The 24,827-nt window shown below is 35.8% G+C and overlaps 1 protein-coding gene across 1 annotated transcript; it reads left to right on the top strand.

The window, feature by feature from the left end:
• The first annotated feature begins 9,004 nt into the window (after positions 1 to 9,004).
• Positions 9,005 to 12,693, top strand: LOC136408226 (C-type lectin 37Db-like). The gene is made up of 4 exons (XM_066389103.1): positions 9,005 to 9,172; positions 11,624 to 11,677; positions 12,034 to 12,210; positions 12,268 to 12,693. Exons 1-4 carry the CDS (start codon positions 9,097 to 9,099, stop codon positions 12,528 to 12,530), a joined length of 570 nt encoding a protein of 189 aa, XP_066245200.1. The 5' UTR covers positions 9,005 to 9,096; the 3' UTR covers positions 12,531 to 12,693.
• The last annotated feature ends 12,134 nt before the right edge of the window (positions 12,694 to 24,827 follow it).

Raw genomic sequence — 24,827 nt, 5'->3', positions numbered from 1 at the left:
AAAACAAATAGTTCTTCAAATCGTTGTATTCTACGCTACACATTACGGTTGCATAAAAATTGGCGTGAAATTATAGATAATGGGCTAGTTTTATGTAATGGACCACAGAACGCGATCGTTTGGTGATGGTGTCAAGCGAGCCGTTTATGGTCGCAGTAAAGAATCGTCAACTTCGACAAAAAGATTTTGCACGCGGAAGAGGAAATTAAACGTAACAAAATTTCTACATATTGTCGTGCGTATGTTAGGACTGTGACCTAACTTCATGATATGGCCTTACAATAAAGTTTCTCAGTCAGTTAACAACATAGGTCAATCGTTAGGTCTCGTCGGTGCACTTATTACTGCTATTATTGATTTGGACAAAGGCCTCTGCATTAATTTCAGTCGTTTAAAAGGTCTGAGAAAATTTTAAACTACTAGACGAGCAGGTGATTAGAAATCAACAAATTGCTGCGGCCTTATGACCTGCGTCATTGCTTTCAATGAGTTCCACATTATTACGATAACCTGTTTGGAACCACTGGACAGGAACTGCATAAATCGGAAAAGGAGAGTGAATCACTGTGTTCAAATCGAGATGTGATACACAATTCTTGGACTATTTTGCATGCGAACTCTCAAAATCGAAAACTGAGCGAAAATATCTTCTAAGCACAATCAAAGATCTGGGGATATTCCTCTTATCAACAGACTCCTAGTTGGTGCTCTTATGAGATCTGGTATAATAAGGCATACTATTTCACATGGACTCATTTAAACATGAAAGTGCCTGGCTTTTCTCCTAAAATATTCTTCGTTTTTTAACCTTAAAAATGTTTTGGTTTAGCGTGCAAAACCTGTATCCTCGTCGCAGGACAAAATACCCATTAACATACTTATTTTGATAATAATTGCACAGACAACTATATGTTAATAGCACTTTACAACTTAGGTAAAATACGACGACATGTTGTATTATGGAAATTAAAGTTTATTACGCATGTACGCCAGTATTACGTCGCATGGGTTGTAACATCGTACGGTAGTGAAGACCACATTTTTCATTCGGGGCATACGTATAATACACTAAGTAACAAGTGTCTTGTTAATGTACATTTTTATGTTCTAGAGGTAGTAAGTGAATTAAAATTTCTTGGGTAGTGACATCATTGGGTAATTATATTCACGAAAAAATGACTACAAGCCGCCCCGTGTGAATCATGAAATGATATTTTTAGTTTTGAGCGTTCTTATTTGCTTCGAAGCAAGTGAAATACCGAATTAATTGTCCCTGAAGCAAAGTCCACTGCTACTTTTCGCACGCATTGTAGCACCCCTGCTTCACGACAAAAAGTTAAATGCAAAGAAAATTTAAAATCTTTCGTTTGTCTACATTATTTTTAATTATCGAACCTATTCGATTTGACTTTATAACGTGATTAAATAAATTATGAGACTAAACGCAAGATTCAAAAGCGAAAATTTAGTAGCATGAAACTTACCGTTAAAGGAAACTAATGCTTTTAAATTTTTAAAAAATATGTAAAGAAAACATAAGCAAAGCTGCTTAATTCATTCGTTTCTTCCAATAAAAAAATCCAAGAACGCTCTCCTAAGATAAATTAAAATTATGTGTTCTTGTTGGTAATAAAATTGGTAACCCAACCAATTACTGTACGAACGCACACACGTGACAAGAATAACCGAAAAGCTCCTACAACTTCAGAAGAAATGGAAGGACAATCCCCACAACCGGACCATACTGAAACCCCTTAGATGATATCTCGAAAGGAATAAATACTGATGATAAAGTTCGGCTGGCCAAGAATCAGCACATTATCAAGTTAGTTCAGGTTGTTGAGTGCCTTTCAGCAAAGTGAGCGGTTCTTCGTCAAACTATTTCCTTGCTAATTTAGTAGGTCAATCACATTGTATTGTACATTTTGTTGTCGTTTAATTTCCGTCATTTTAAGCTACAAATTGTATTGTTTTATTTATCACTTTCTTTCCTGGTTTATTTACTATAAAAAAATCCGTGGTACCGACGAAGAACCGACAATTTCAGAAATTAAAATTCAAATTAGCCCTTGAAATAGGGCTGGATAAACACTGAAAATCGGCACAATGAAACTTTTTCCATTAACGTTGAAATCTACCCTTTAGCATCATTAAAATCTATTTGACTCTCGTTTAATTTTCGCCCCATTTGCACGGAAAGTTTTCTGCCCCCGAAAGGGGTAAATCGGGATTGCTAAAACCCGTTTTCCCGAGTTATATTGTCATTGTTTTCTTGTAGTCTAAAGTATAAACAGAAAGCTTGACGGACACCTCTCTAATGCAACGCTGAGGCCGGATTATCTTTGCATTTCTCCGACGGCCTTAGACCGACATTAAACCGATATTCAACAAACTGTTTAGGACAGGGTTTGTAGAAGATCAAATATCACGTGTCTGAGAGCCATCAGGGGTTATCCTTAACGCCATAAAGGATTTAGGTTTAAATAGCTCCAGAGATCTGGATGGACTAAAAAACGAGGAGAGGTATCATAGCTTTAGAGTAACCTTGGAGGAAATCATATTTACGCACTTTTAAATTTCCAAAACCCCTAAATAAGAACCAAATAGAATTATTAAAAAAATAACTTTTTGGGTTTGGATTTCTGTTAATAACGGATCGAGTTACGAAGTCATTTCTGCCAGCTGCAGATTTGAACTATGTTGTCAAAGTCACTGAGGTACCTCTCAACACATTTGTCAAAAAATGACAACTTCAACCGTTACTCCGAGTTCTTTACTCTTGACAGGTTTTGAAAACATTTTGACAGGTTGCTAACCAAGTCCGATGGCTACAGGCAGAAACTACTGGCTGGGTTTCGTTGAAAACAAGGGGAAGTACAATTAACACGCATTTGGTTGACCGCATGTTAGTACGACCTCGTACCATCGTCATAGCGAAGCATTAACACTTCGCTATGACGGTGGCTTGTTTGTTTTTACCTTTTGTGTCCCTCTTGAAAAATTCACATTCAAGGCTACTTTTAGATGTCAGCAAAAGTAATATTTGATCAGAATATGTACAGGTCCGGTTTTCATTTTCGGCAATGGTGTATGTTTACCTTATCAACGTTGCCTCTTAGACTCACCGTTAATGACATACAGGGCGTTAAAGTTTTTTTCATAGATGTCTGTTTAACGAATTGCAATACAAAAAAAATTATGAATAAACGTATCTCATGGAGAGCTACTATTTCTCTATTAGATGTCTCTATTAGAACAGGTCCGTATTCAGCTTCTACGAAGTGGAACATTTTGCATTAATAGTAGCCAGTTTTTAATAAAACAGAGAATCTTGCGTAAAACTGGCTAATTTATTGTTTGAAAAACAGAAACGTACTAAGCGTCTACAAAAAGGTGAGTTTGTGATAGTCACTATTTCGTCACGAATAGAGGTCGTAGACACAAATTTTTGTATTAAACAGGACCGACCTAAGCCTGAAGAAAAACGCATGCGTTCATGACAAATGGTTAAATTTTATTTAGAAAATTGTTGTTCGTCTATTAGTATAACAGCAGTTACTATTTTCTCCACAAACTAAGACTACTATAACAGTCAATCTAGTGTGAAACAGGCAGGCTTATTGCTTAAAAACAGGGCTGCATCAATCGTCTACAGAAATCAAGATGCGTTTATCGTAACAGATTATATTCATAAAATTCTCTAGTGACACAATTGCAGTTGTTATTTCCTCATAAATTGAAGTTACTCTAACAGAGGCTCTTGTGCCATCTGCCATTAAAGTTTTCCTATTTTCCCAAATGGTGGCTACTGGGCAATAAAGAAAACTACATTTAGGTGCAGATACATCGATGGAAGTGGAGCCAATAAATACGAAAAGGGAGAATTAAGTACAATCTCTAACGATAATGTAATAGACTTTAAAGACCAAAGTGCAGTTAAAATTTTACTTTAACTAGTAAATACATCGATCGAAGTTTATGCAGTTCTGTATTTATACATTTATAGTTATTTATGAACCTCTCTACATCCGATAACGAGCAGTAGCGTTATTTTGGTTAGATATTTCAATATTTAATCTCCCCATTTTCCCCTTTTGGGATCCTTTTGGAATAGATCCAATGTTATCATGCTCGCACCTAAAGCACTTTAACTGTTATAATTAATTCCTGCAACGTTTTTAAATTAAAACGTGGAACCCGGCGTTTAGAGAAGTAAAATATTGGTTCGCTCATTCGACCTTTCGGTTTCACTTCTTTTATTCCGCAGGTCTCTATTTATCATTTTGGAGGTTTTTAAGTAGAGGGGCGAGATAATTAAGTTAGCGTTTTTTACCCGCCATTATCTTATATTTTATAACGGAAGGTAATGTGAAGTTACGATCGTCTTCAGTATCTGCCGATGATTACACGTTGGGACATGCGTATCGCTTGAGGATGAGAAACCGTTACGGAAATTTGAGCAAACAACCAAATAACATGCTTTTTATCTTTTTCATGAGATAATTTGTAATTATTACTGACACACATCATTATCATCATCGTCACCGTCGTCATCATCATCATCATCCTCGTCATCATTACCATCATTGTCATCATGATTATCACAATCATCATCACCAACATTGTCTTAACGATCATCATCATTATCATTATCAACTTTCGCAACAGAATCTTGTAAAACTGTAGTGTTATTGACTTTTTGAGCAAAAACTCAATATCCTCCAGAACTCTAAAAACCAGCTTGTCAGGCACTTTTGTTGCTTCTAATAATGAATTTAAATCCAGTCTCGTATCTGCATAGCCCTTCTATTTCGAGCCCTTACGTGACAGACATAACTCCTGCACTAAACCGCCCTTTTTCCTTTGCTCCCTGATGAAAAAATTGTTGTTTGGTCTCATTTACATAGGTTTATTTTCATATTTCAACAATACGTTGGGAATTCGGAACAGGCAGCAGTAGGGTTTCTTGGATATTGAAATCGCTTAAAGGGGTCAGAAAAAATAAAAATGACTATGTTCTACCGTTATGTATTTGTTGTAAAAGAATATTTATTCACTGAAAGGTTATACATATTTGATTTCTCTCTGTTAGCTGTTTTCTTCTTTCATTACGTCTTCTATATGCAGGTATTTATACTTGAGAATGTACATTATCTTTCTTCAGGAACGCGTCCTGAATACCAAAGTGGCCCAAAGACAAACTATTATCCATTTTATAAGCGCTCATGCACGAGTAACCTTGCAAGCCCCCAGACCGTTATAAATCACATTAAGTTAACCTCAGCGAGGGCAAAAAATGATAAATTGTCTCAATAGAGCACACAACAGTCTTTCTCAATTTCTCAACAAAACCGGTCGGCTCCAATCACATTAGTCATAGCCCTCGATTCTTATACGTTCGAAACGGCGAAAGGTCACGGAAATTTACGGAACGTGGCGGATGGAAAGTTGGGAAAGTCGGATGCGATTTTTTATTTTGAAGTGCACAGCGAAAGGAATAAATTTTGATAAGTTTTAGGGGATTTTTGCCAGGCGACGAGATAGGAGAATTGATTGTCTTAAAGGTGACGGAGGTTTGGAAAGTAACGTTCAAAATCGAAGTTTGTCATCCATATTCTAGGTGAATGACCTGAGAGGTACGTGGGATCAGTGCCCACTCATAAATAAATGCCAGTAAACAGTCTGTCGGTTGTGAAACGGTCTTGACAATCTCTACATGGAAGAAAGCTGGTCATGTTCTCGAGAAGCTCCTTAGGTTTTCAGAGATTTTTTCCAAGCGACGAGGCGTAAAATTTGATTGTTTGAAATACACACGAGGTCTAGAATACAAAAAATTGAGTTTATCATTCGCACTAGAGGAGATTGGTGCCTGAGAGGCATCTGAATCAAAGTATATCTATTAAGGAATCAAAGCTATTCCAATTTTTATTTGAACAGTTAGGATAGGATTTTGTCCGTTTTTTGAGCTCAACGGTAAAAAAAGTATGTGGAAAAGGTCATGCGCTTGAAATCAGTACTTATCTAGTTCAATGCCATTATTTGAACACTCAAATTTTTGTTAGATCCTTGAGATGAACGTGGGAACTTCTTGACTTTCACTCCGAGTTTCTCTTTAACTTAAACATCAGAGAAGACACTTTCACCTTCACGCAAAGTTTCCTTTCAATTTAAGCACTGTGTCGGTTACACGACACGGTTTCATTCGAAGGTTAGTTAGTTTAGGTTAGTCGCCCGTAGTTCCTTTAAACTATGTTTTTTTTCAATTTAAGTACTGTGGAGATTACACCACAAAACTTTATTACGAGTTTTGAGTGTTCGGAAACTACCAGATGCCGAAGAATTGCTAGGAATCATGCAAAAAATGTCAAATTCAACAAGAACGTCGTTGGAGATTTCGTGTCAGGTTTAATCTGAGATTTCTCTACTATCTGAATATTCTAAGACAAAGGAGGAAATTGTAGCCAATTGAATAAATCTTTTTTCGGGGATTTTTCTAGGAGGACGGGAAGCGAGAATTGATTATTTGAGAGGTGCCGGAGGTTTTGAAAATGACGTCCACAAAATTAAAACGATGAAAATTGATTCAACTTTTTTGGAACAAGCAAAAACTTTTGTCGTAAATGAAAAATAACAAATTTTCTTTTCTTTGCACCCTCGCCGCGGGCACACTGTAGAGAGGGCACATACCAAAGTTTCAAGTAGTTTCTCTTTCCGTTTTGATAGAGGTGAATAAAGGTGACCAGAGGGAGCCATCCACTTCCATAATACAAGTGCTCATCCCAAAAATTGGAATGATTGAGGAGCTGCTGCTCGTTGGAGGGAAATTTTGACTACAGGCAAAATGGGTGAATGCATTCCCATTGCTCTTTCGTTCGAATTTGGTATTGCCAGTACGACCGGTGAGGTCCAATAAGAGACCTTTAGCACAGAACACGATGAGTTCTTGGAAATTCGTCGTTTCGCCATCATTCCAACGATATAATACTTTTGCGAACCAATAATTTTTGCCATTGCTCTTTTTTACCCCCTTAAATTCATGTCTCTGTGTCTTAACTAGCAATTTCGTTTCTAGGTTTGTAGCTCATACCAAGTATCGGGTCATTATTTCTACATATATTACCTCCAATTCGTAAAACTCCACAGCGAAAATGCAAATATCATGGGCTTTCGACCCTGTAATTCCCTCTTTCCCATACAAAGTTCCAGGAGAAGAGCGGCAGTAAAAGTTACTCAATGCCCTTCACGTTCGAGCCTCGAGATAAAAAGTTAGGAACTTTCATATTTTTTTCTTCCACCACCTCACACAAATTGTCCATTACATTTAATGTTTCTGGACGAATAAAGTTTAAGTGATACTAGCATTCTGAACTTATATGACCGGGGGATAACAAGGGAAACTTCAGATACAGCGTTATTTCTTTATAAGTTTTTTCCGCGTTAATTGGATGGTTAAAAAGTTTTTCCTGAAGACAGCCGGAGGGCCATTCGTCTTAATATAAAGACGTTCACATCTCATTACCAGGGAGGGTCCGTCAAGACTATTGTCAAACAACCGCCCAGTTTAAAATTGCTTTCTTTGGAGGGTGCATTAACGAGAATCCAAGGAAGAGAAATGGAAATGGAAGGTTAAATAAATGACTGTGACTGTCACCGAGGAGTCATTTTAACCGATTTTAACATTCCAACTTGGAAACTTGGGACAATTTCATTACCTGCTCTATTATAACATAGTTGATATTAAATTGTAGGAGATGCTGCTGGTACCTGCAAAACCTTTTTCATTTTCATTAGCTAATTTATGGATAGTAAGTTGTATTATGAAGTACGTGGGCAAATAAATCAAGTATTACCATAAACAGGCGCAGGTATAGAGGCCACGGTAATGCGTGTTTTAGCTCAAATGGAGCCGCTAAGTTCATTTTATGGTGTAAAGGAGAGCTGCAGCCCTACCTGCAAAGGAGGGAGTTTAGCAGAAAATTTGGAACATAAAGTGTTGGTTCACAAGCAAGGGCAACTGGTTTAGGATTAGGAGCACGACTATGAAAAGCTAAACAGGAGATTCCCAGCAGCATCTGACCTTTGATGTGCAAAACCCAATATTTTCTGCCTCTCTAAGGCTTAAAGTAAATTCCAAATGATATCGATCTGCTCACGTTCATATCTCAGATTGTTGACTCAACTACAAACCTATATTTGCTTGCTCATCAGAAGAATTCCCGACTGCCTCAATTCCCTTTCGCTTGTCCTAATACGAACCAAGTTAAATTTATTCATCTTTCTCTCTCTCTCTCTCTCTCTCTCTCTCTATTCGTTTATATTTACATTGCCTTTGATGTCGCCCATGTGAGGAATGTACATTTTTATTAAGGAATGCAAATACAAAGAGCAGTAATTTTTGCCAGAGCAGTTTTTTGGGTACGTAGGATAAAAAACGCTGCAAGTGGCTTGCTAGTTTTTAATATCATTTAACGGGCAAAACATTCAAAAACCGTCCTCGGGTCACCTTCAAAAAGGGAATAAATCCTCTAAACTCCCCCCTTTTAGATCTATTACATTCATTCGTCATTTCGCTTCGAATCCAAAAATGGAAGTCCCTTCCAGCCCAAGTCTTATCGTTTATGATCTGATTTTACTTCAGAGGCGGACAATACAAGGGTTTAAGGGGGTGGAATAGAAAGGTGTTTCTTAAAGCGTCAAATATATATAAGGGTGAGAATGGCACCTAAAACACGTGAAGGGGGAACGTCACGTATCAAATAAAGATAAGGGCCATAAAACGTATTTTTAGGAGGGAAACACTTAAATGCTTCGACAAAATTTCCTGCTTATGGTTTAACTGTCTTGGAATGAGGGTTATCTATAAAGTCTCCTTTCATATCTAAGATTTTTTTTTGTTTAAATTAACATAAATAATATAGGAAATTAACATAAATAATATAAGGAATTTCCATAAATAATGTAAATTATCGAAGTGTGCAGGAAGCGAATATGATAAGGTCGACCGAAAACAGTAGAAACTGTGAAGTTTAGGGGATTGTAGTAAAATTCTTACTATATAAAGAACTAAATTCTAGTCAGTTCTCTACAAGAACTTGAATGGCTAAGCAAGCTAAAATGGAACGTTGTGGTATTTTTATCTTTATTTGTTATTTTGTTTGGATATCAGCAATCGGTAAGTAAATATGTACTATTAGAAAATTCATTTACTTAAATATTGTTCAGCTCAGATAACGTAGACTTGAATAAAAATCTTGACGGGATGTCAAAAAAGTTTGGAAAACTGCAAAAACTTCGAAAACAATTACAATAGAACACTCGATACCGTGCACAAAGTAAAGCAACGCACGTTCACGTTAGCGATTTATTTATGTAATCGGGGGTTAATCTAAATAGAGCGGAAAGCAGATTATTGGGTGACAAAAAAGTCTGAAATTTTAGTTTGCTTCTTAGGATTTGTAATTTTTTGCACAAGGGCTGTTTCTCTTAGTCTTTTTAAAGCTATGAGGTCTGTGAAGTCCACACCACTATATTCTGCCCACTGGATTGCAGTATTTAATGCAGTTATAGCGCTGTCCAGTGACACTTTACTTCACATTTCTTCAAAATTCTCGACTACATGAACTTCACATTCTTCTTGATCGTTTTCACATTCCATTCCAATACATCAGTTTCCTTGAATGTGGCCTACAAATATATATAAATTACATATGTATGTAATAACACATTTAAATTGTAAAGATAAATCCCTTACTTGTGGTGCTAGTGTATTTAGAAGATCACAGGATTTGGAGATTAAGCCTGCCTTATCATAGTCCCATCGACGTTTTAAAACAGAAAGAGGTAATTCATCATCGTCATCCTCGGACATTTCAGTGTTCTCTAAAATATTTCTCCAACATTTTGCAATAATTTGTGAATCGAGTCGATTCCATGCAGCCGTTAAGTTGACAACAGCTTCCTTAATAGTCAAGTTTTTCAATGTATCAGTTACGTTTGAATTACTTGCTATAACATCGGCAAGAAGGCTATTCCTGTAATATAATTTTGATCCATAGGTTGGATAAGCGGCGTAACGTTAGGTGGAAGAAACATTGTTACTGTCTGTCCATCTTCGCTCTTTAATTCTTCTTCGTTTGAATGAGATGGCGCGTTATCTAGCAGAAGTAAGGCTTTTATCGGGAGCCCTTTATTTGACAAAAAACGTGTAACCTGTAAAGGAATACGTAAATTTATGCTACGATTTCAAGAAAAATACACAACAAAATTTACCTGAGGTACAAAGGAATGATGGAACCATTTTTAAAAAATCCACACACAGCAGTCATCCACGCTGTCTTGGAGTGTTCATAATCAAGATGACCTTGGATTGGCAGCCTTACCGATAACTAATGGTTTTACTTTATGTCTTCTAGTAGCATTTGTGCAAACTGTTGTTATTCGTTGTTATTCGTTGTTTTTCAGTCTTTCAATGTTTTGTCCGGTAGAAGTTTCCAGTATAAGCCCGTTTCGTCAGCATTATAAAGTTGATCTAATGTAATTCCAAGGTTCTGCATTTTATTTTTTAACTGCTTTTTGAAAGGGTCAATAAGTAGTTCCGGTTGGAAAGAAAGTTTTTCCCCGGAAATTTTTGAAAACCGAATTCCAAATCTTTTTTTAAACCTCTGTAGCCATCCCTCACTAGTCGTAAATTCCTTATCAGTTTCCTTTATTTCAGAATGTATGGATTTGGCTTTTTGCTTTATCATTTCTCCGCTTACGACAAAATTTTTATTTCGTTGATTTAGAAACCATTTGTATAGCTGTTTTTTCATTTGCGGTAATCCAGACCCTTTAAGTGTTTTTCTTTTACTTGATCCAACATATGTTATTACTCTTAAAATGGTTTCTTTTCTTCGCTTTATTTTGCAAATCGTAGATTTAGCTATATTGTATTTTCTGGATAAATTTGAAACACTTGCACCTTTACTTAGCTCCTGAATTACAAGAGATTTTTCATGGAGAGTTAAACACTTTGGTTTTTTCAGCGACATTACATATAACAACATGTATTCACTAAACCTTTCGACAAAGATGAAACTACAAAGTAAAACTGGGGAAATATCGGGCACGACTGCCAGGGAATCCCCAGAAGTAGTTCCCCTGGTAACGGAAATCATTTGTTCACGTTATACGGTGGTTAATGTGATAGAAAGATGATTCACGTTATCCGGAGGTTTACGTTATCCGATGTTCACAGTATCGAGTGTTTACTGTATACGCAAATTTTAAAAAATATATTAATATTTTTTTAAATCTGCATATCTCTGCACTTAATAGTAAGGTATCTTGTAATGTTTTCGCAAGTGTACACGGTGAGCCACAAAAGAAAATAATATGTTAATTTTGATTATTTTAAACGAACCAGTCTATACATCTGCCCGTATCTTCAAAATCATTCAAGAAAGTTTTCATCGCTGGTCATCCTGCATTTATTATGTACTTATAAAAATGATTTTATCTTCACGAAGCAGGCAAAAAATAATAAATAATAATACTTATAGCATATAAAAAATATATATATAAAGCAGTTTTTGAAACTTATGCAATATTTCCCACTTTTTCACCCATTCTCTCTTTTTTCCAGGTTTTACCAGCACTTCTGCAACCGAATGTAAAGATACGAGGAACGCTCCGACTGGTACGTATTATTTTACTAAATTTGTGATCTATTTTATTAATTCTCTTAATTTTATTAATTAAATTTTTTGAAACGGTCCTAGATTTTTTGAACTCCGAATACATTATCTTACTCATACACAACGGTGTACTCTTTCACTAGAAAATGAAAAAAAAGAAAACTGGCATTCTAAAGTTATAGTAAAAACCATTTTTCGACAAAATGTGTTAAACTCCCTGCATAATAACAATAAAAATTGCGAGCAACTTTTTGATGCTCATTCGATATTTCTTTTAGTAATCTTGTTCCATGGTAGAAGTATATACAGTTCCTCATGACTCGCCTTATATATGAAATAAAACAAAACTAATTTTAAGATTCTGACATTGCATGGAATTGCCGTCTTGAACCGAAATACGTTCTGAACAAAACCGCTGTTTCTTGGTATGGAGCTTACATTGCATGCCTTCAAAATGGAATGGACCTTGCTATAATAAAATCAAAGGAAGAAGAACAAGCCTTGGAGGCTGAGTTAACGAAGTATTGCCTCACCCGTAAGCGTAAAGAAAATGTTCTCCGCTTCCAGTTTCATTTCTGAAATTGCAATTTAGCTGGCATTACTCATGGATACTGGATCGGGGGCTCCAGAAACGGATCACCAAATGACGCGTATCTCTGGTTTGCTACAGGTGAAGATATATCTTATAACAAATTTTCGAAAGGTCAACCCGATAAGGCTGGTGGTGTTGAAGCTTGTGTACACATATTTGTAACAGACGACCATCAGTTCTTTTGGAACGACTGGATCTGTACGAATAAAATAGGTTTTATTTGCCAGGTTCGGAAAAGTCCGAGAAACTGCTGTAATCCATAGTTGTGCAGTGTCTCCTGAGGATCACAGTTGTAACGTCTGCTACTTTATTTTTTCCTATTTTCTGTATTGAATCTAAATATTCGTGGTGATGGTATTTTGCAGTAAGTAAACTTGCATTCAATTAACTGTAATTTTTGCTTTCAATAAAAAACATTTATGACGACGTAGGTGGTTTTTACTACGCCCTTCGATACTAACATTTTCTTTTTATATGAGGCCTAAGTAAACTGAGTTTTGTTGAAAAACTTCCTTCCGTCGAATTTAATAATATTATTCTATTTAACGACCTTCAACCCTAAAACCCTAGTCAGGCTCGGATTGCCAGAATAATTTCGCAGAGCACAAGGGGGGTAAAAAAAATATATAACACATTGTATGAGTGTCCTCCGAATCCTTCCAATAAGCCCAAAAAAGCTGGCGTTTATCTGGGAAAGGTTTACTTTGAATAGAAATGGTTTCAATAGGATTATTTCAATTGCAAATTTGGCCCCCAGTTTAAATAGTTCCTTTTTGGGACAGGAACTCACTTCTTTCCAGTAATTTCCAAGGGGGTTGATAACGGAGGTAGCAGTGGCGCAGTGGCGGATCAATCTGTCCTGTGCACGATGCACACTTTTTCACATTATTTACCGGATTCATTGCCCTCGTGACTAATTCCTGAAATAATCTGCAAGACGAATTGTACGAGTAGAATCCAAAGTTTAATCGCTAACTAATTCGTATCAGGCGGATAACAGCTACGTCCATGTTGGTCTCCATTTCATTTCCCCAATCATGGAGATTCTGATCGGTTTGTCTCGAATCGCAAAACCATTTAATTCCACCGAAATATACTCTCGAAGTAATTACGAGGGTGCTTTAAGTTGTTCGGAGTTCGGAAATACTTACCTAAGATGGATTTACACACAAGACATTGTGGACAGTTTCCTAATATATCTTGTTTGCTCCAGTTGCCGGGTGTGCTCTGTTTTCCGACGTCTCCAGACTTCACTCTTGTAGCGAACTATTTGAGTTAGACGTAACTTGCACTAATTTGTATCAAAAAGACTGATGGAAATCGAGGGGTGTTAATGCAAAATTAATTTTTTACATTAGGGCCAATGCGTTAAAGTATAGGTAATTACAACTCGGGGGTAATTTTCTGTGCTTCATTTTAAGCATCGCAAGCTTCGTTGGGGGCTGAAGTCAAATAGACTTGTTTATTTAAGCTCGTCATGACTCGGTTCACCACATCATTCTTACCAGGCTCATTTCGGCTCCTGTTGGTAAGAAACTTGTGATTTAACCGTGTATCACGCGAGGGCAACCGGAAACGGAGGCAAGAGAGTAAACGTTGATTCTCACTATATATTCCGTTTTCATCCTTTATCCTTGCCGTATGCGTTTCGTAAAATTATTGCATAGACAAAGTGATCCGTATATACCTGCCAATGCTCCATCCAGTTGAGTGCGTGTATACATTTATCCCTCACGTTTATTTGCCCCAGTCTTATTAATTGTGTACCTACTATTGAACTATGCAAGATGGCGATTTGAAAACTTGCATTGGCTGTATCTGAGGAAAAGATATCAAAAATGACTGAAACTCCTTTTCGTAATATTGAGAGGGTACCAAGCTGATGTACGGTGAAAGTTGAATGAAACGTCGGCGAGGGGACCTAGTAAAAAGGGTCGTTATATCAGATTTGTTTTTTTTTTTACGATTAAAGAAACATGAAAAAACACAAAAATTTATTTAAACGATTGAAAACTATAACAGATCAATAATAAAATGTAAATAATTTAATATAATTTCTGACTTATTTATATTTATGTATACAGGGTGCCCGATTTTCGAGTCCCAACATGGGTATCTCGGTTATTTCAGCAGATACCAGAGGTCGGTCAAATTAGGGCAAAGTTGCGCAATTTAAAGCTCAGTAAAAAGCTTTTTTGAAATAAAAAAATTCCGACTGCTTCCGAAGATATCCGAAAGAAACCGAAATTTAGAAAATTGTTTTTTATTTTTTCCAGGGTGTATTTGAAGAGATAATTAAAAACTATTGACATTTTATCATTGCAACTTTTTCCCTCTCCGCCATATGATTAGCAACCCTATGTTACGATTTCTAGAAACCACCACCAACTTAACTTTTTTAAATACGGCCCTGGATTTTTAAAATTTGATTATTGAAGCCCTTTTTATTCTGAATTTGGTGACATATGACATTTAATAATTAAGTCATTTTTTAAAACACAACAAAATTGTAATAACCCCAACAAGCTGAATGCGTGTAATGAACACAGCCTCTAATTTATATAGTCCTCGTTCATAAATCAGGAATTTTTCCGATAATTCCTATTTTCTGTCCACTCTTCTATGAAAAATTAATTTCTTTGAGCCATTTACCAGCACAAAACACAAATGAAAACATCGACTTAAAAAACTCAGATTCTATGGCTTAAATCAACAAACCCCTTTGTCGCAGTTTTAATTGCTTAGTGTCGGCAAAAAAAGACAAAGCTCAAAGAAATTGATTTTTTGTGTATTTGTAGTAATTGCAATTTAAAGTCGACATTGCCAGCATTCAATTAGAAATTCCGCAAAAAGAAACTGAAACTTATAAAAAAGCGGTGTTTTACCAGATTTACATACAAATCGCGGAAAAACTAAAAGCATATATAGGTGTGCCAAATATGTATATTAAAAACATATTTTCTGGAATTTGTCTATAAAATAGCTAAAGGCATTGCTCTTCAAAGAATGTCAGCAGTACACTTACTATATTATATCTCGTCGCGTCTTCATACCCGGCTAGCAAACCGCCAAAAATGTCTTTTTTGAGGACGTAAAAAGCGACTTCGTAATAGACAGACTTTTTTACAATGGAGTAAATGCAAATTCAACCAAAAGTCAGAATTTCCGTCGCTATATGCGACTTATCGCTATAACCGACGTCGTTATTCTTGACTTTCAGTGTATTACGAACCGTTCTCACTTACCCTCTCACCCCTAGCAACCCCCACTAAGTAATGTTAAATAGCAAACCCTCTATTTGTGATACTTCATTTCAAAGTTCTCAAAAAATGCTTTTCGATGATATCCTATAAAGTTCCATTTGATCGAGTAGGTTTCGGTTCATTAAAGGAAATTTAATCGAAATGCAGCAGTTATTAAATTAATAATGAATAAATTAAATGAAAATCTATTCTCAAGTCATTGAGTAAATGAATTCTCTTTCAAAGGTGTTCGTGCAAATGTTTGAAGTATGGTACTGGCCGGAATTCCGGTTTCAATGGAAATTAATTTGGTGTTAAATCTAATAATACATTAATAATTTAGCTCTACAGTGTACTATAAAGTAGCATAAAAAATAGTAATAAAATGTACGATAAAAATCCACGTGCCGAAAATTGCGTAATATCAATGAAATATTTTCAAAGCTCAGTATGAGATGTAAAGATAAATTGTGGTTTGTAGAAACACCCTATCGAGTCTTTAAACCGAATGGGGCTCGAAATGTGGGTAGAAACAACATTAAAGAAAATCCCTCAGGAAGTGGAAAAGTTCCTAATTTTTTAGATTATTTGTTATTATGACTTAATATTACTGACTGCTGAGTAAACACAACTAGAAGATAATATTTTAAGCTTCCTTTATTATTTTCCACATTTTGCAAATGAAATCCGAAATAGAAGAGAAACTTCTTTTCGTAAATTTAATTTTTCTGTTCACGTTTATTTTACGTGTATAATATTTAAGAGTAAATATTCACATATTTCACAATCTTTCTGCAATTCCGAACTTCAAACTTTGCAGTATCTCGTAAACAACTAAATTTGAAAATTTCAAAAATCAAATAAATCACAGATCCTTTTCAAGATTTCAATATGGAATGTATTTGTGGACGTGAACAGAAATATTCTGTGAAGGAAACCGCTGTTGGTTGGTTTTGAACCTACGTTTAATGCTTGCGTGAAGGAATGGATTTTGCCATCATAAAATCAAAGCAAAAGGAACACGCTTTAAGGACTCAGTTAACGAATTATTGCACTACACGTGAATATCAACTAAGAACAGGAACTGCTTGAGATATTCTTGACTACGTTGATAGAATAATTTTAACTCTATTTCTACCACGATTTTATATGCAGGATGTTAGGGAAATAACTTTCGTAAATTTAACCAATGATTAAGAACATCACTTTGAACAAAAAATTCCCTTACAACAGGGATCGAAAACCTAACAGTTTTTTCAAAAATAAATGTCAAAGTTGGTAGACGAAAAGCTGTGATAAGCTTTAAAATTTGAATAAAATGTGGAAAAACGTACTTGGCAGACTTTGACTGTTTGATATGTAACAAAAAAATTAAAAATTATTCAACAGTAATATTGCTAAAAGCAATTGAGAACTTAATTAATAACTTAAACGGTAAAAATAAATATAAGCGGCAACGTCGCACTGAACGTGACCAAGAAAGAGGAGTTTGTTTTTGTTTTGATTGTTTTTTTATGGCCCTTATCAGCGTCGTTCGCCCACTTTGCGGGTGGGGGTAAAGCGATAAGACATTGGAATTGGCATGCGCAGTAAACAGGTAAACGCATAGTATCTCAGTAGCACGTGTAACCGCCATTTGCGTTATGCTATGGTCATCTGCATTTCATCCCATCTTATCTGACACGTGATCCTGTGCAAAGACGCCTGGGACCATGGACAAGTGGAGCCCATTAGGAACCAGCGGAAGGGACAAGATAAAATCAACCTTATTTTTCAGTTTTATCATGGACTGTATGTCCTTCCATACTTTTAATATTTTAGTATGATTTTGGTCTCGCTGAATGCACCTTCTGGCAGTACACGCAACAGATTATCCGCAAAGTTAATTTGGGCGAGCTTTAAGTGATTTTATTCCGATTTATTAACAGTACCTACGTGACAATGTAGTCTTCACGCGAATATCATGGCATGCTTTTGATTTATGAAGAGGCTCCACAAAATTCTGAAGAAGCTAGACGCATTTACGATAATCGTTATCCAGAAAGAAAACTTCCAGCTCGACAAGCATTTGTGCAAGTTTCCCAAATGCCTCTGGATACAGGTAGCGTTATTCCTACATACCAAGGATGAAGTCAACGGCGAGAACTCGGTCCTGAAGCCTAAGAACAAATTTTAAATCTTGTTCGATAAAGTTCAACAAGGAGTACCCGGAGAGAACATGCATGGATTCGAATGGCGAACATTTAATGTAGCAAAAACAATAATAAATTTGCATTTCTGAGTATGATATGAGTGGTGTAAAATATGTAACGTAACATGTTATGCTAATTAAAGATAATAACCATAATTTTAACGTAAAAGGTACACCTATTTCGACTAAAATGCGTCTTTTAACATTTTTGCGTTTGAATGCAAATAACTGTGGAAATAATTATTAAAAAACATTATCTAAGCGGATTTTTTAATTCGCAAATGGATTATCGTTGAGCGCCAAATCGACGTTTTACCGCTTACCGTTTCCGAGAACTCCATACATAGACTCGAATTTGTTATACCCTGCATAGTGCCACATTTATGCAGGGCGTGTCTCAACTAAAGTTAGCACTTCACGAAACGTTAGATTTCGTTCAAATGTAGGAAAAATGCTAAAATGTTGTTAAAATGTCAATTTTAACTTCAGGCAAGACCAAATTTTATCTTGGTTTCGAACTAATTTCTGCATCCCTTTAGCGCCCAGAGCCACCCCTTTAAAAACTTTAAATGGCAAGAGCGGCCGAGTGAGACATCATTTTGAAGCTGCTTCCATTCCCTATGTAACCGCATTTTTTTCAAGTTTGAGCGATTGGTTTTCCAGAATCACGAAATTGTTGTGGATTTCTTAGTTTTCAACATTGTAAATCCGGTACACTCTCATTCAAATTGTAAACAATATCTTTTGGTAGGGACGGACTAAGAAATGTTACCTTATCTGCACTAATGTTTGAAATTTTTAACCTCCTTAGATTTCTTTTTCTAGGGCCACTTAAAGTCTAAGATTTATGTTACACTACCCTCATCTCTATAAATGCTTCGGGAACGAATCGTCGCAGAATGCCGTTTGATCGTGCTAGAAATATTTCAAAACGTCAGAGAAGTTTTTCAAAATCTCTTGTGAATACTATTGTATGGGATTTGGTGGTGGACATTTTATATATTTTAGTACAATACCTTCGTTAAAACGAATTGTTTTTTCATGACCACTTTTGTTTCCTTTCACAGTTATCTAGGCAGCGTTCTGAAAAGCTCAAATTTGAAAAAAAAACATGCTTGCACTGAGAATGGAAGCAGCTTCAAAATGATATCTCACTCGGCTGCCCTTGCCATTTAAAGTTTTTCAAGGGGTGGCCCGGGCGCTAGAGGGATGCAGAAATTACTTCGAAATCAAGATAACGTTTGGTCCCCCTTCAAGTTAAAATTGATTTATTTTAACATTTTTCCCACATTTGGACGAAATTTGAAATTTCATGGGGTGTAAATTTTAGCTGGGGCAACCTGTATAATTAAATAACTGATATAATGGAAAGCTAAATGAAATATTGTCATGAGTCTGGGTGATAACTGTAACTAATCAGCTTAAGGTTACCTTTCAAAGTAAAATTCTTCATTATACACATTTAAGCTCGAAACAACAGTACTTTTCGGATTTAATTTGGAGCATTTAAAGGCTTTTCGATCTTGGCACGACAGAAACACCACCAAGACGACTAATGAGCTTGCAAATTGATTCCTCTCCCTTTTCAGACATTCTCAAGAAGGCGTTTTAGTATTTTTACTAGGAAAATCCTACTTGAATAGTTTTAGCATGTTCAGCAGAATTTAAATTCCCGAATGCTTATTCAGTTATAATCAACTCCGAACCGAGAAACTTTATGCAGTAAAATCTTAAATTCACCTCTTACTGGCAGTCGACGTTCCATGTTCGGTTTCAGTTTTAAGAGGATTCTTGCTGCTTTTACCGGGAAAATTTTTATTTTCAAAGAGGTTCTTGAAAACCGTTTTTAAGGGTGGAAAACAAATCGGCCGGAGCACTATAATTAATCCATCAGTGGGCCCGGAAATTACAGTTTCCTTTTATCCGATATTTCACTCTACTTACCCTTCCCAGCTAAGCCGACACATTTGTTTAGAAAATAATCTGTCCAAAAGTGAAGCTCCTGGCTTTGGGGTGGAATGGCGGAAAGCGAACAAAGAAAGGTTCAAGCGGTAACAGCTGCATATTTCGGATGTAAGTGATGGAATTCTGAAGAGCTGTCTTATAAATCATGATGTAGTTTTTTTGCCTAAAGGGTAGAAAAAATGGGAATATTAGAAATTTTGAAGTACTGTTTTTCGTTTTAATTGAATGATGCAAATTGCGCTAATTCTATTTTTTTTTCTAAAATTCCAGCCTTACAAATCAAAGTGTTGTTTCTCGCCTAAATTTCCCTACAAAGTCGTTTTATATATTCAAAAAAAAACCTGTCATGAAACAGATATTTTTGCATTAGTTCAAGCTGGCTTATTCCCTTCACTTTTCAGCAAAACAGATAACAGTCAGTGTGTTAGTTTTAATTGGCTTTTTTCTTAATTCCTCTAAAATTCTATTTAAATCTCGAAACAAAAATGTCACAAAACAGTTCTCTTCTTTTGTGTTACTTCAAGCTTGTTCTTTTCCGCAATTTTTCTATGAATCACGTTGAAATTTCGTCTACAAATCAGAGTCAAATTTACTTCAAAATGATGAAACAATTAACTGTATTTTGTGCGTTAATTCTAGTTGGTCGCTTTATTTGTTTTTGTGTCCCTTTTCAACAAAAATGTGCCAAACATTCCTCTATTTTACATTAGTTTAAGCGTTACTCTTTCTACAATTCTCTACACATCAGGTTGCACTACCATTTAGCTAAATTTATGTTATATGTACAAAAGCCAACAGTTTTGCATATAGAGAGTGACAAAATTTAATTTACTCCAACTTTTGACAACTTTTTGCAATGCATTGGGACAAAAAATGAAAAGAATTAGTCAAAGTTCATGAATTGGGTTAAATCACATCTCTCCTATTATACAACTTTTATTACGATGTTTTTAGTGTGGTCGACTTCTTTGAGGTGGTTAATCATACCTTATAAATAAGCCACAACACTTTAAAAATCCTGCATAGAAAATGAAGAAAGAAAATAAAAGCAAACATTGATGATTGTTAACGATGCTTTGAGCAGAAACAAACAGGGAAACCGAATTACATTGAAATTCTGAAGGTAGCACAATGGAGCCATCACTGTTCGTTGAGTTCTTTGCCAATTATTTCTCATCAGTAGACTACAGGCATTAATGGAAACCGCATTTTTAGCATATTCCGCATATTTCACGCAAGTTTTTAAATATTTGTATAGTGATTTCCATACTGCATATGTGAAGATCCATCGCTGGATACCTTCCACTTTTTTTCACGACGTGTCCAGATGTCCCAGACAACACAAAAGATCTTTTTATGAAATTTTATGAGAAGCCAATTGAGATATGAGTTTTTCTATTCTTGAAAGTTTCTGATAAATTGGATGCAGTGAAAGGGGCGATATTTAAACTGGACGATCTCAAAAAGTAACTTCATTCCTCAATAGGGTATATGTCAATAGAAACAGGGTGTACTCAATAGAAACAAATAAATAGTATGAGATAAACGATTTATAAGGCTCATTGTTGCACACGTCCGAGTGCAAAACTCGTCGCTTAGCTTTTCGTTTGACAAACTTAAATCGGTGTGACAATGAGCTGCCTCATAAAACTCGTGCGTTAAAGAATTGTATATACACAGAAGCATTGTGTATACTTTGTTGAGCAATATTTACTGTAATGTAAATATGTCGTAGAAGGGAGGAATTATGTATAGACTTTTGAATAGCAATGTGTCATTTACTTCCTAATACTATTGTAGGTTTTTCTAACGTTGTCTAGGTTTTGATATAATTTATTAATATTAACGGATACACTATTTAAATTCCTGTTCGCGGATAATAGGTTCAGATGAGCCATTCGAAAAAAAGAGGACCCTTTAGATTCGGGACGCTCTTAACCCATTAGAGCCCATAACTTTTATTTTGTTCAATTTTTACAAAAACTACGTTCATGGAGAACTATAGACACTAATTAGATGTATTAATGCATATTTCAATTTCATTTTAATTGGAAGTATAAAAAAAATGGTGGCACATTAATGTGCCAGCATTTTTTTTAATCAAAACAACATATTACTGTAAATAAAAATTGATTTTTTTTTATAGGACTGCCGAACAAGGTGTGTAGTGTAAGAAAAATGCAAATCGTTATGTTATAAAACAGTGCAAGTAAACAAAAAAAAATTACTTATTATAATGCAAACACGTTAGGACAACAGCTGTGCATCACATTGCATATTTACCAATTTATGAAAAATTACTAATTATAAATTTTAATTAAAATTTATGTAATGCAAGCACATCACAAAGAACGCCCTCGCATATATTTAGAAGCTCTAAGTTCATATATTTTTTGGAAAAAAAAATTCTTTGGCACATTTATGTGCCTATGGGCTTTAATGTGTTAAATACTAAATCTAAGGGTAATAAAACAGTGTCGTACCCTGCCTAGAGAGAAATTATTGATTTATGATACCACCTGTGACTTCACAGTAGTACTGATAACACTTTGTCGGTACTTTCTCATAAATGCCGACAAAGCGCGGCCGCACTTCTCATCAGCGCCGACAAAGGGCGGCTATATTTTTCCATAAGTACCGATAAAGAGTGGTTAGACGTCAATCACCAAATATCAAAATCACATGAAGATAACGATTGCAAAACCCTCTTAATTGATGAGAATACTTCTAACCAGATTGCGACATACATAGGCGTCCTATAGGGGCACATCAACCCTCTCACAGCTCTTTTTATTTTAGATCTAACAGGACTAACTTAATTAACAATATTAACACTATCACTATGTACAACTCAGCGATTTCTTGATCGTGCCTCGACTTTGTTGTAAACATAGAAAAGTTTCTACATACATATATGTATACAAAAGGGTTAAAGCTATCTGATTTATGAATCCCACACTATAATACGGTTTGACCGGTTGTTTGAGATCCTTAAAAGTTTTGGCTCCATATAACAGCACTTTATTGGATTGGACTGTATCGAATACCATTGTTGCTGTGATGCGCCTAAGTGTTAAGCCGAGAAGGTGCATTTTACACCAAATTTGATCACAGTAAATTTGAAAGTATTTTATCAATTTTTCAAAAAAATATTACTTTCGTGGATTACAGGATGAGAGGAGGGGGGGGGGGGGGGGGGGGCTGTGAATAGCTTGTATTGTTGGTGTCTTTCTAGAGTTTCTTGCAAAATATCAATTTAAATCTAAATGGATGTTCAATAGTCAAAATTTTAACAGATATTTCAAAAACTATCGGAATTAACGAAAAATATCGACACAAAGAGGGCTTAGTTGTAATTTTTGTGAAATTCTTGCAATCATTTTTTAATCATAATCCTTTCATTTTTGCTCTCACATAAGTACATATATACGTGTTTACGTCCAATAGTGTGCGAACCTCTGCTCCTTTCCATTTTAGAGAAATTTGCATTAATAAAATATCCAGAACCATAGCACTATATCATACTTACCAGGATTTCTACAAGTTGGTCAAATCAGTCTGTTTCTCTGAACAAAGTACCCATTTAAAGTACCTTCAACTACATTAAGTCTAAACTGAAAATTCCCCGAGAAATAAACTTTACGTCTAATCCTGGCGAAATATAATTTAGATTAAACGCCGCAAAGATCCATTCAGCGCGTTAACTAAAGGTGTTTATCAGCCCTTGACGCTTTCATCCACAATAAAGCCCTTTAAACCACGAAGTTATTATGGAGAAGGACTAGAAACTTGAAAATGTACGGCGGGCTTTCACACCCCTAAGTAAAATCGATTTCTTTTCAAAGGCGACGTTTCGGTTTTTGTACTATAACATAACGGGATATATCAATTAAGTTTGGTGACATTTCAATCGCGTAGGGAAAAAGACTTTAAGAAGTCTTCGAAAATGCTTCGAGGAAGATTGATCTGAAGTTGCTGTTATTGAGCGTTCTCATATAGTTGTCTAGAGGTCAATGTGGCAACGTTAAAGGAAGCGATCTTGGGAACATTAGCTACGTCCCTTCAAGAGCAGGACACGGAAATTAAATTCCCGTTGATAAATAGTTAATTTTCAGCCATCCAGTTACATGGCGACGGGTTGATAAAATCAAAATCCGCCTCTGTATTAGCATGATTTATCCCTTATGCTGTATCCCGTCAGCGGCTAGGTAAACTAAGTTTAATGGTATAAATTTAAATGCGTAATTACCGATTAAGATCAAACTTAGGACTTGCAATAACTGAACTCATAGTTTAATTTCTGATGATGATTGTAAGGAGGAAAAGAGGGGTCGAGGAAGTGATGGAGTTTGCGCGTTGGCGAATGTCCTCTGACAGATTAAAGAAGAATTTTAATGAGTATCTAAAGGAGGACAGAAGACGGCGCGAGGAGGAGTAGTTTCAATATGCATACTGCCGCCCACAAGTTTACATGTTTTTAAATTATAGTTCAGAAGCATCATGCGGCTCATAGTAACAAATTGAATATTCAGCCTTAAAACTTTTTCGTTCTTGCGTCCACGAATACGAAATTTTTAGACCAGACATACGTAGGAGCAGTAAACTCTGTTCAAGGAAATATTTTTCAGATTTATAGTACTTTGTAGTACAATAATTATGCATTAAGTATAAAGCATAGATTCTCGAAATACGGGAAGCGGCACTGAAACGTTCTTTTTTAAAAGGTTAGTAAAAAAAGTAGTACATATTTTTATTTTTTTGTTAATTAATTATAATAACATGGAAACTTACATAAGTGGCGTTAAAAAGAACATTTGACAAGTGTCGACCATTCCTTTTGATACATTCCTGGATCAGTTCTCTAAAGTGCCTGCTAACGCTCTCCAACATAGTTACTGGTATGTAGGCAACCGCCTCACGAATATTGTCCTTCAAAACTTCCACGGCTGCAGGACTATCGTCAACAATCGATTTCAGGTAGCCCCACAGGAAATAATCGTAGAGAACCAAATCTGGAGAGCGCGCGGGCGATGGGATGTCACCTCTGTTTGAGATCAGCCGCCCGGGAAAAGTTTCCTTCAAAAGACACATTGGAATTCTCGATGAGTGAGCCGTGGTTCCATCCCGCTGAAACCATATTTCGTCTACATCCATGTAGTGAA

Source organism: Euwallacea similis, chromosome 4 (assembly GCF_039881205.1).
Source record: "Euwallacea similis isolate ESF13 chromosome 4, ESF131.1, whole genome shotgun sequence".
NCBI lineage: Eukaryota > Metazoa > Arthropoda > Insecta > Coleoptera > Curculionidae > Euwallacea > Euwallacea similis.
The sequence above is the reverse complement of the archived record's forward strand: the minus strand, read 5'-3'. Positions and strand labels throughout refer to the sequence as shown.

What these genes read in the sequence shown, in the direction of transcription:
- LOC136408226 (XM_066389103.1), top strand. Translation starts at nt 9,097, where the DNA reads ATGGCTAAGCAAGCTAAAATGGAACGTTGTGGTATTTTTATCTTTATT. An exon ending in TGTTTGGATATCAGCAATCG is followed by an intron (nt 9,173 to 11,623) that starts GTAAGTAAATAT and finishes TCTTTTTTCCAG; the next exon opens with GTTTTACCAGCACTTCTGCA. An exon ending in TACGAGGAACGCTCCGACTG is followed by an intron (nt 11,678 to 12,033) that starts GTACGTATTATT and finishes ACTAATTTTAAG; the next exon opens with ATTCTGACATTGCATGGAAT.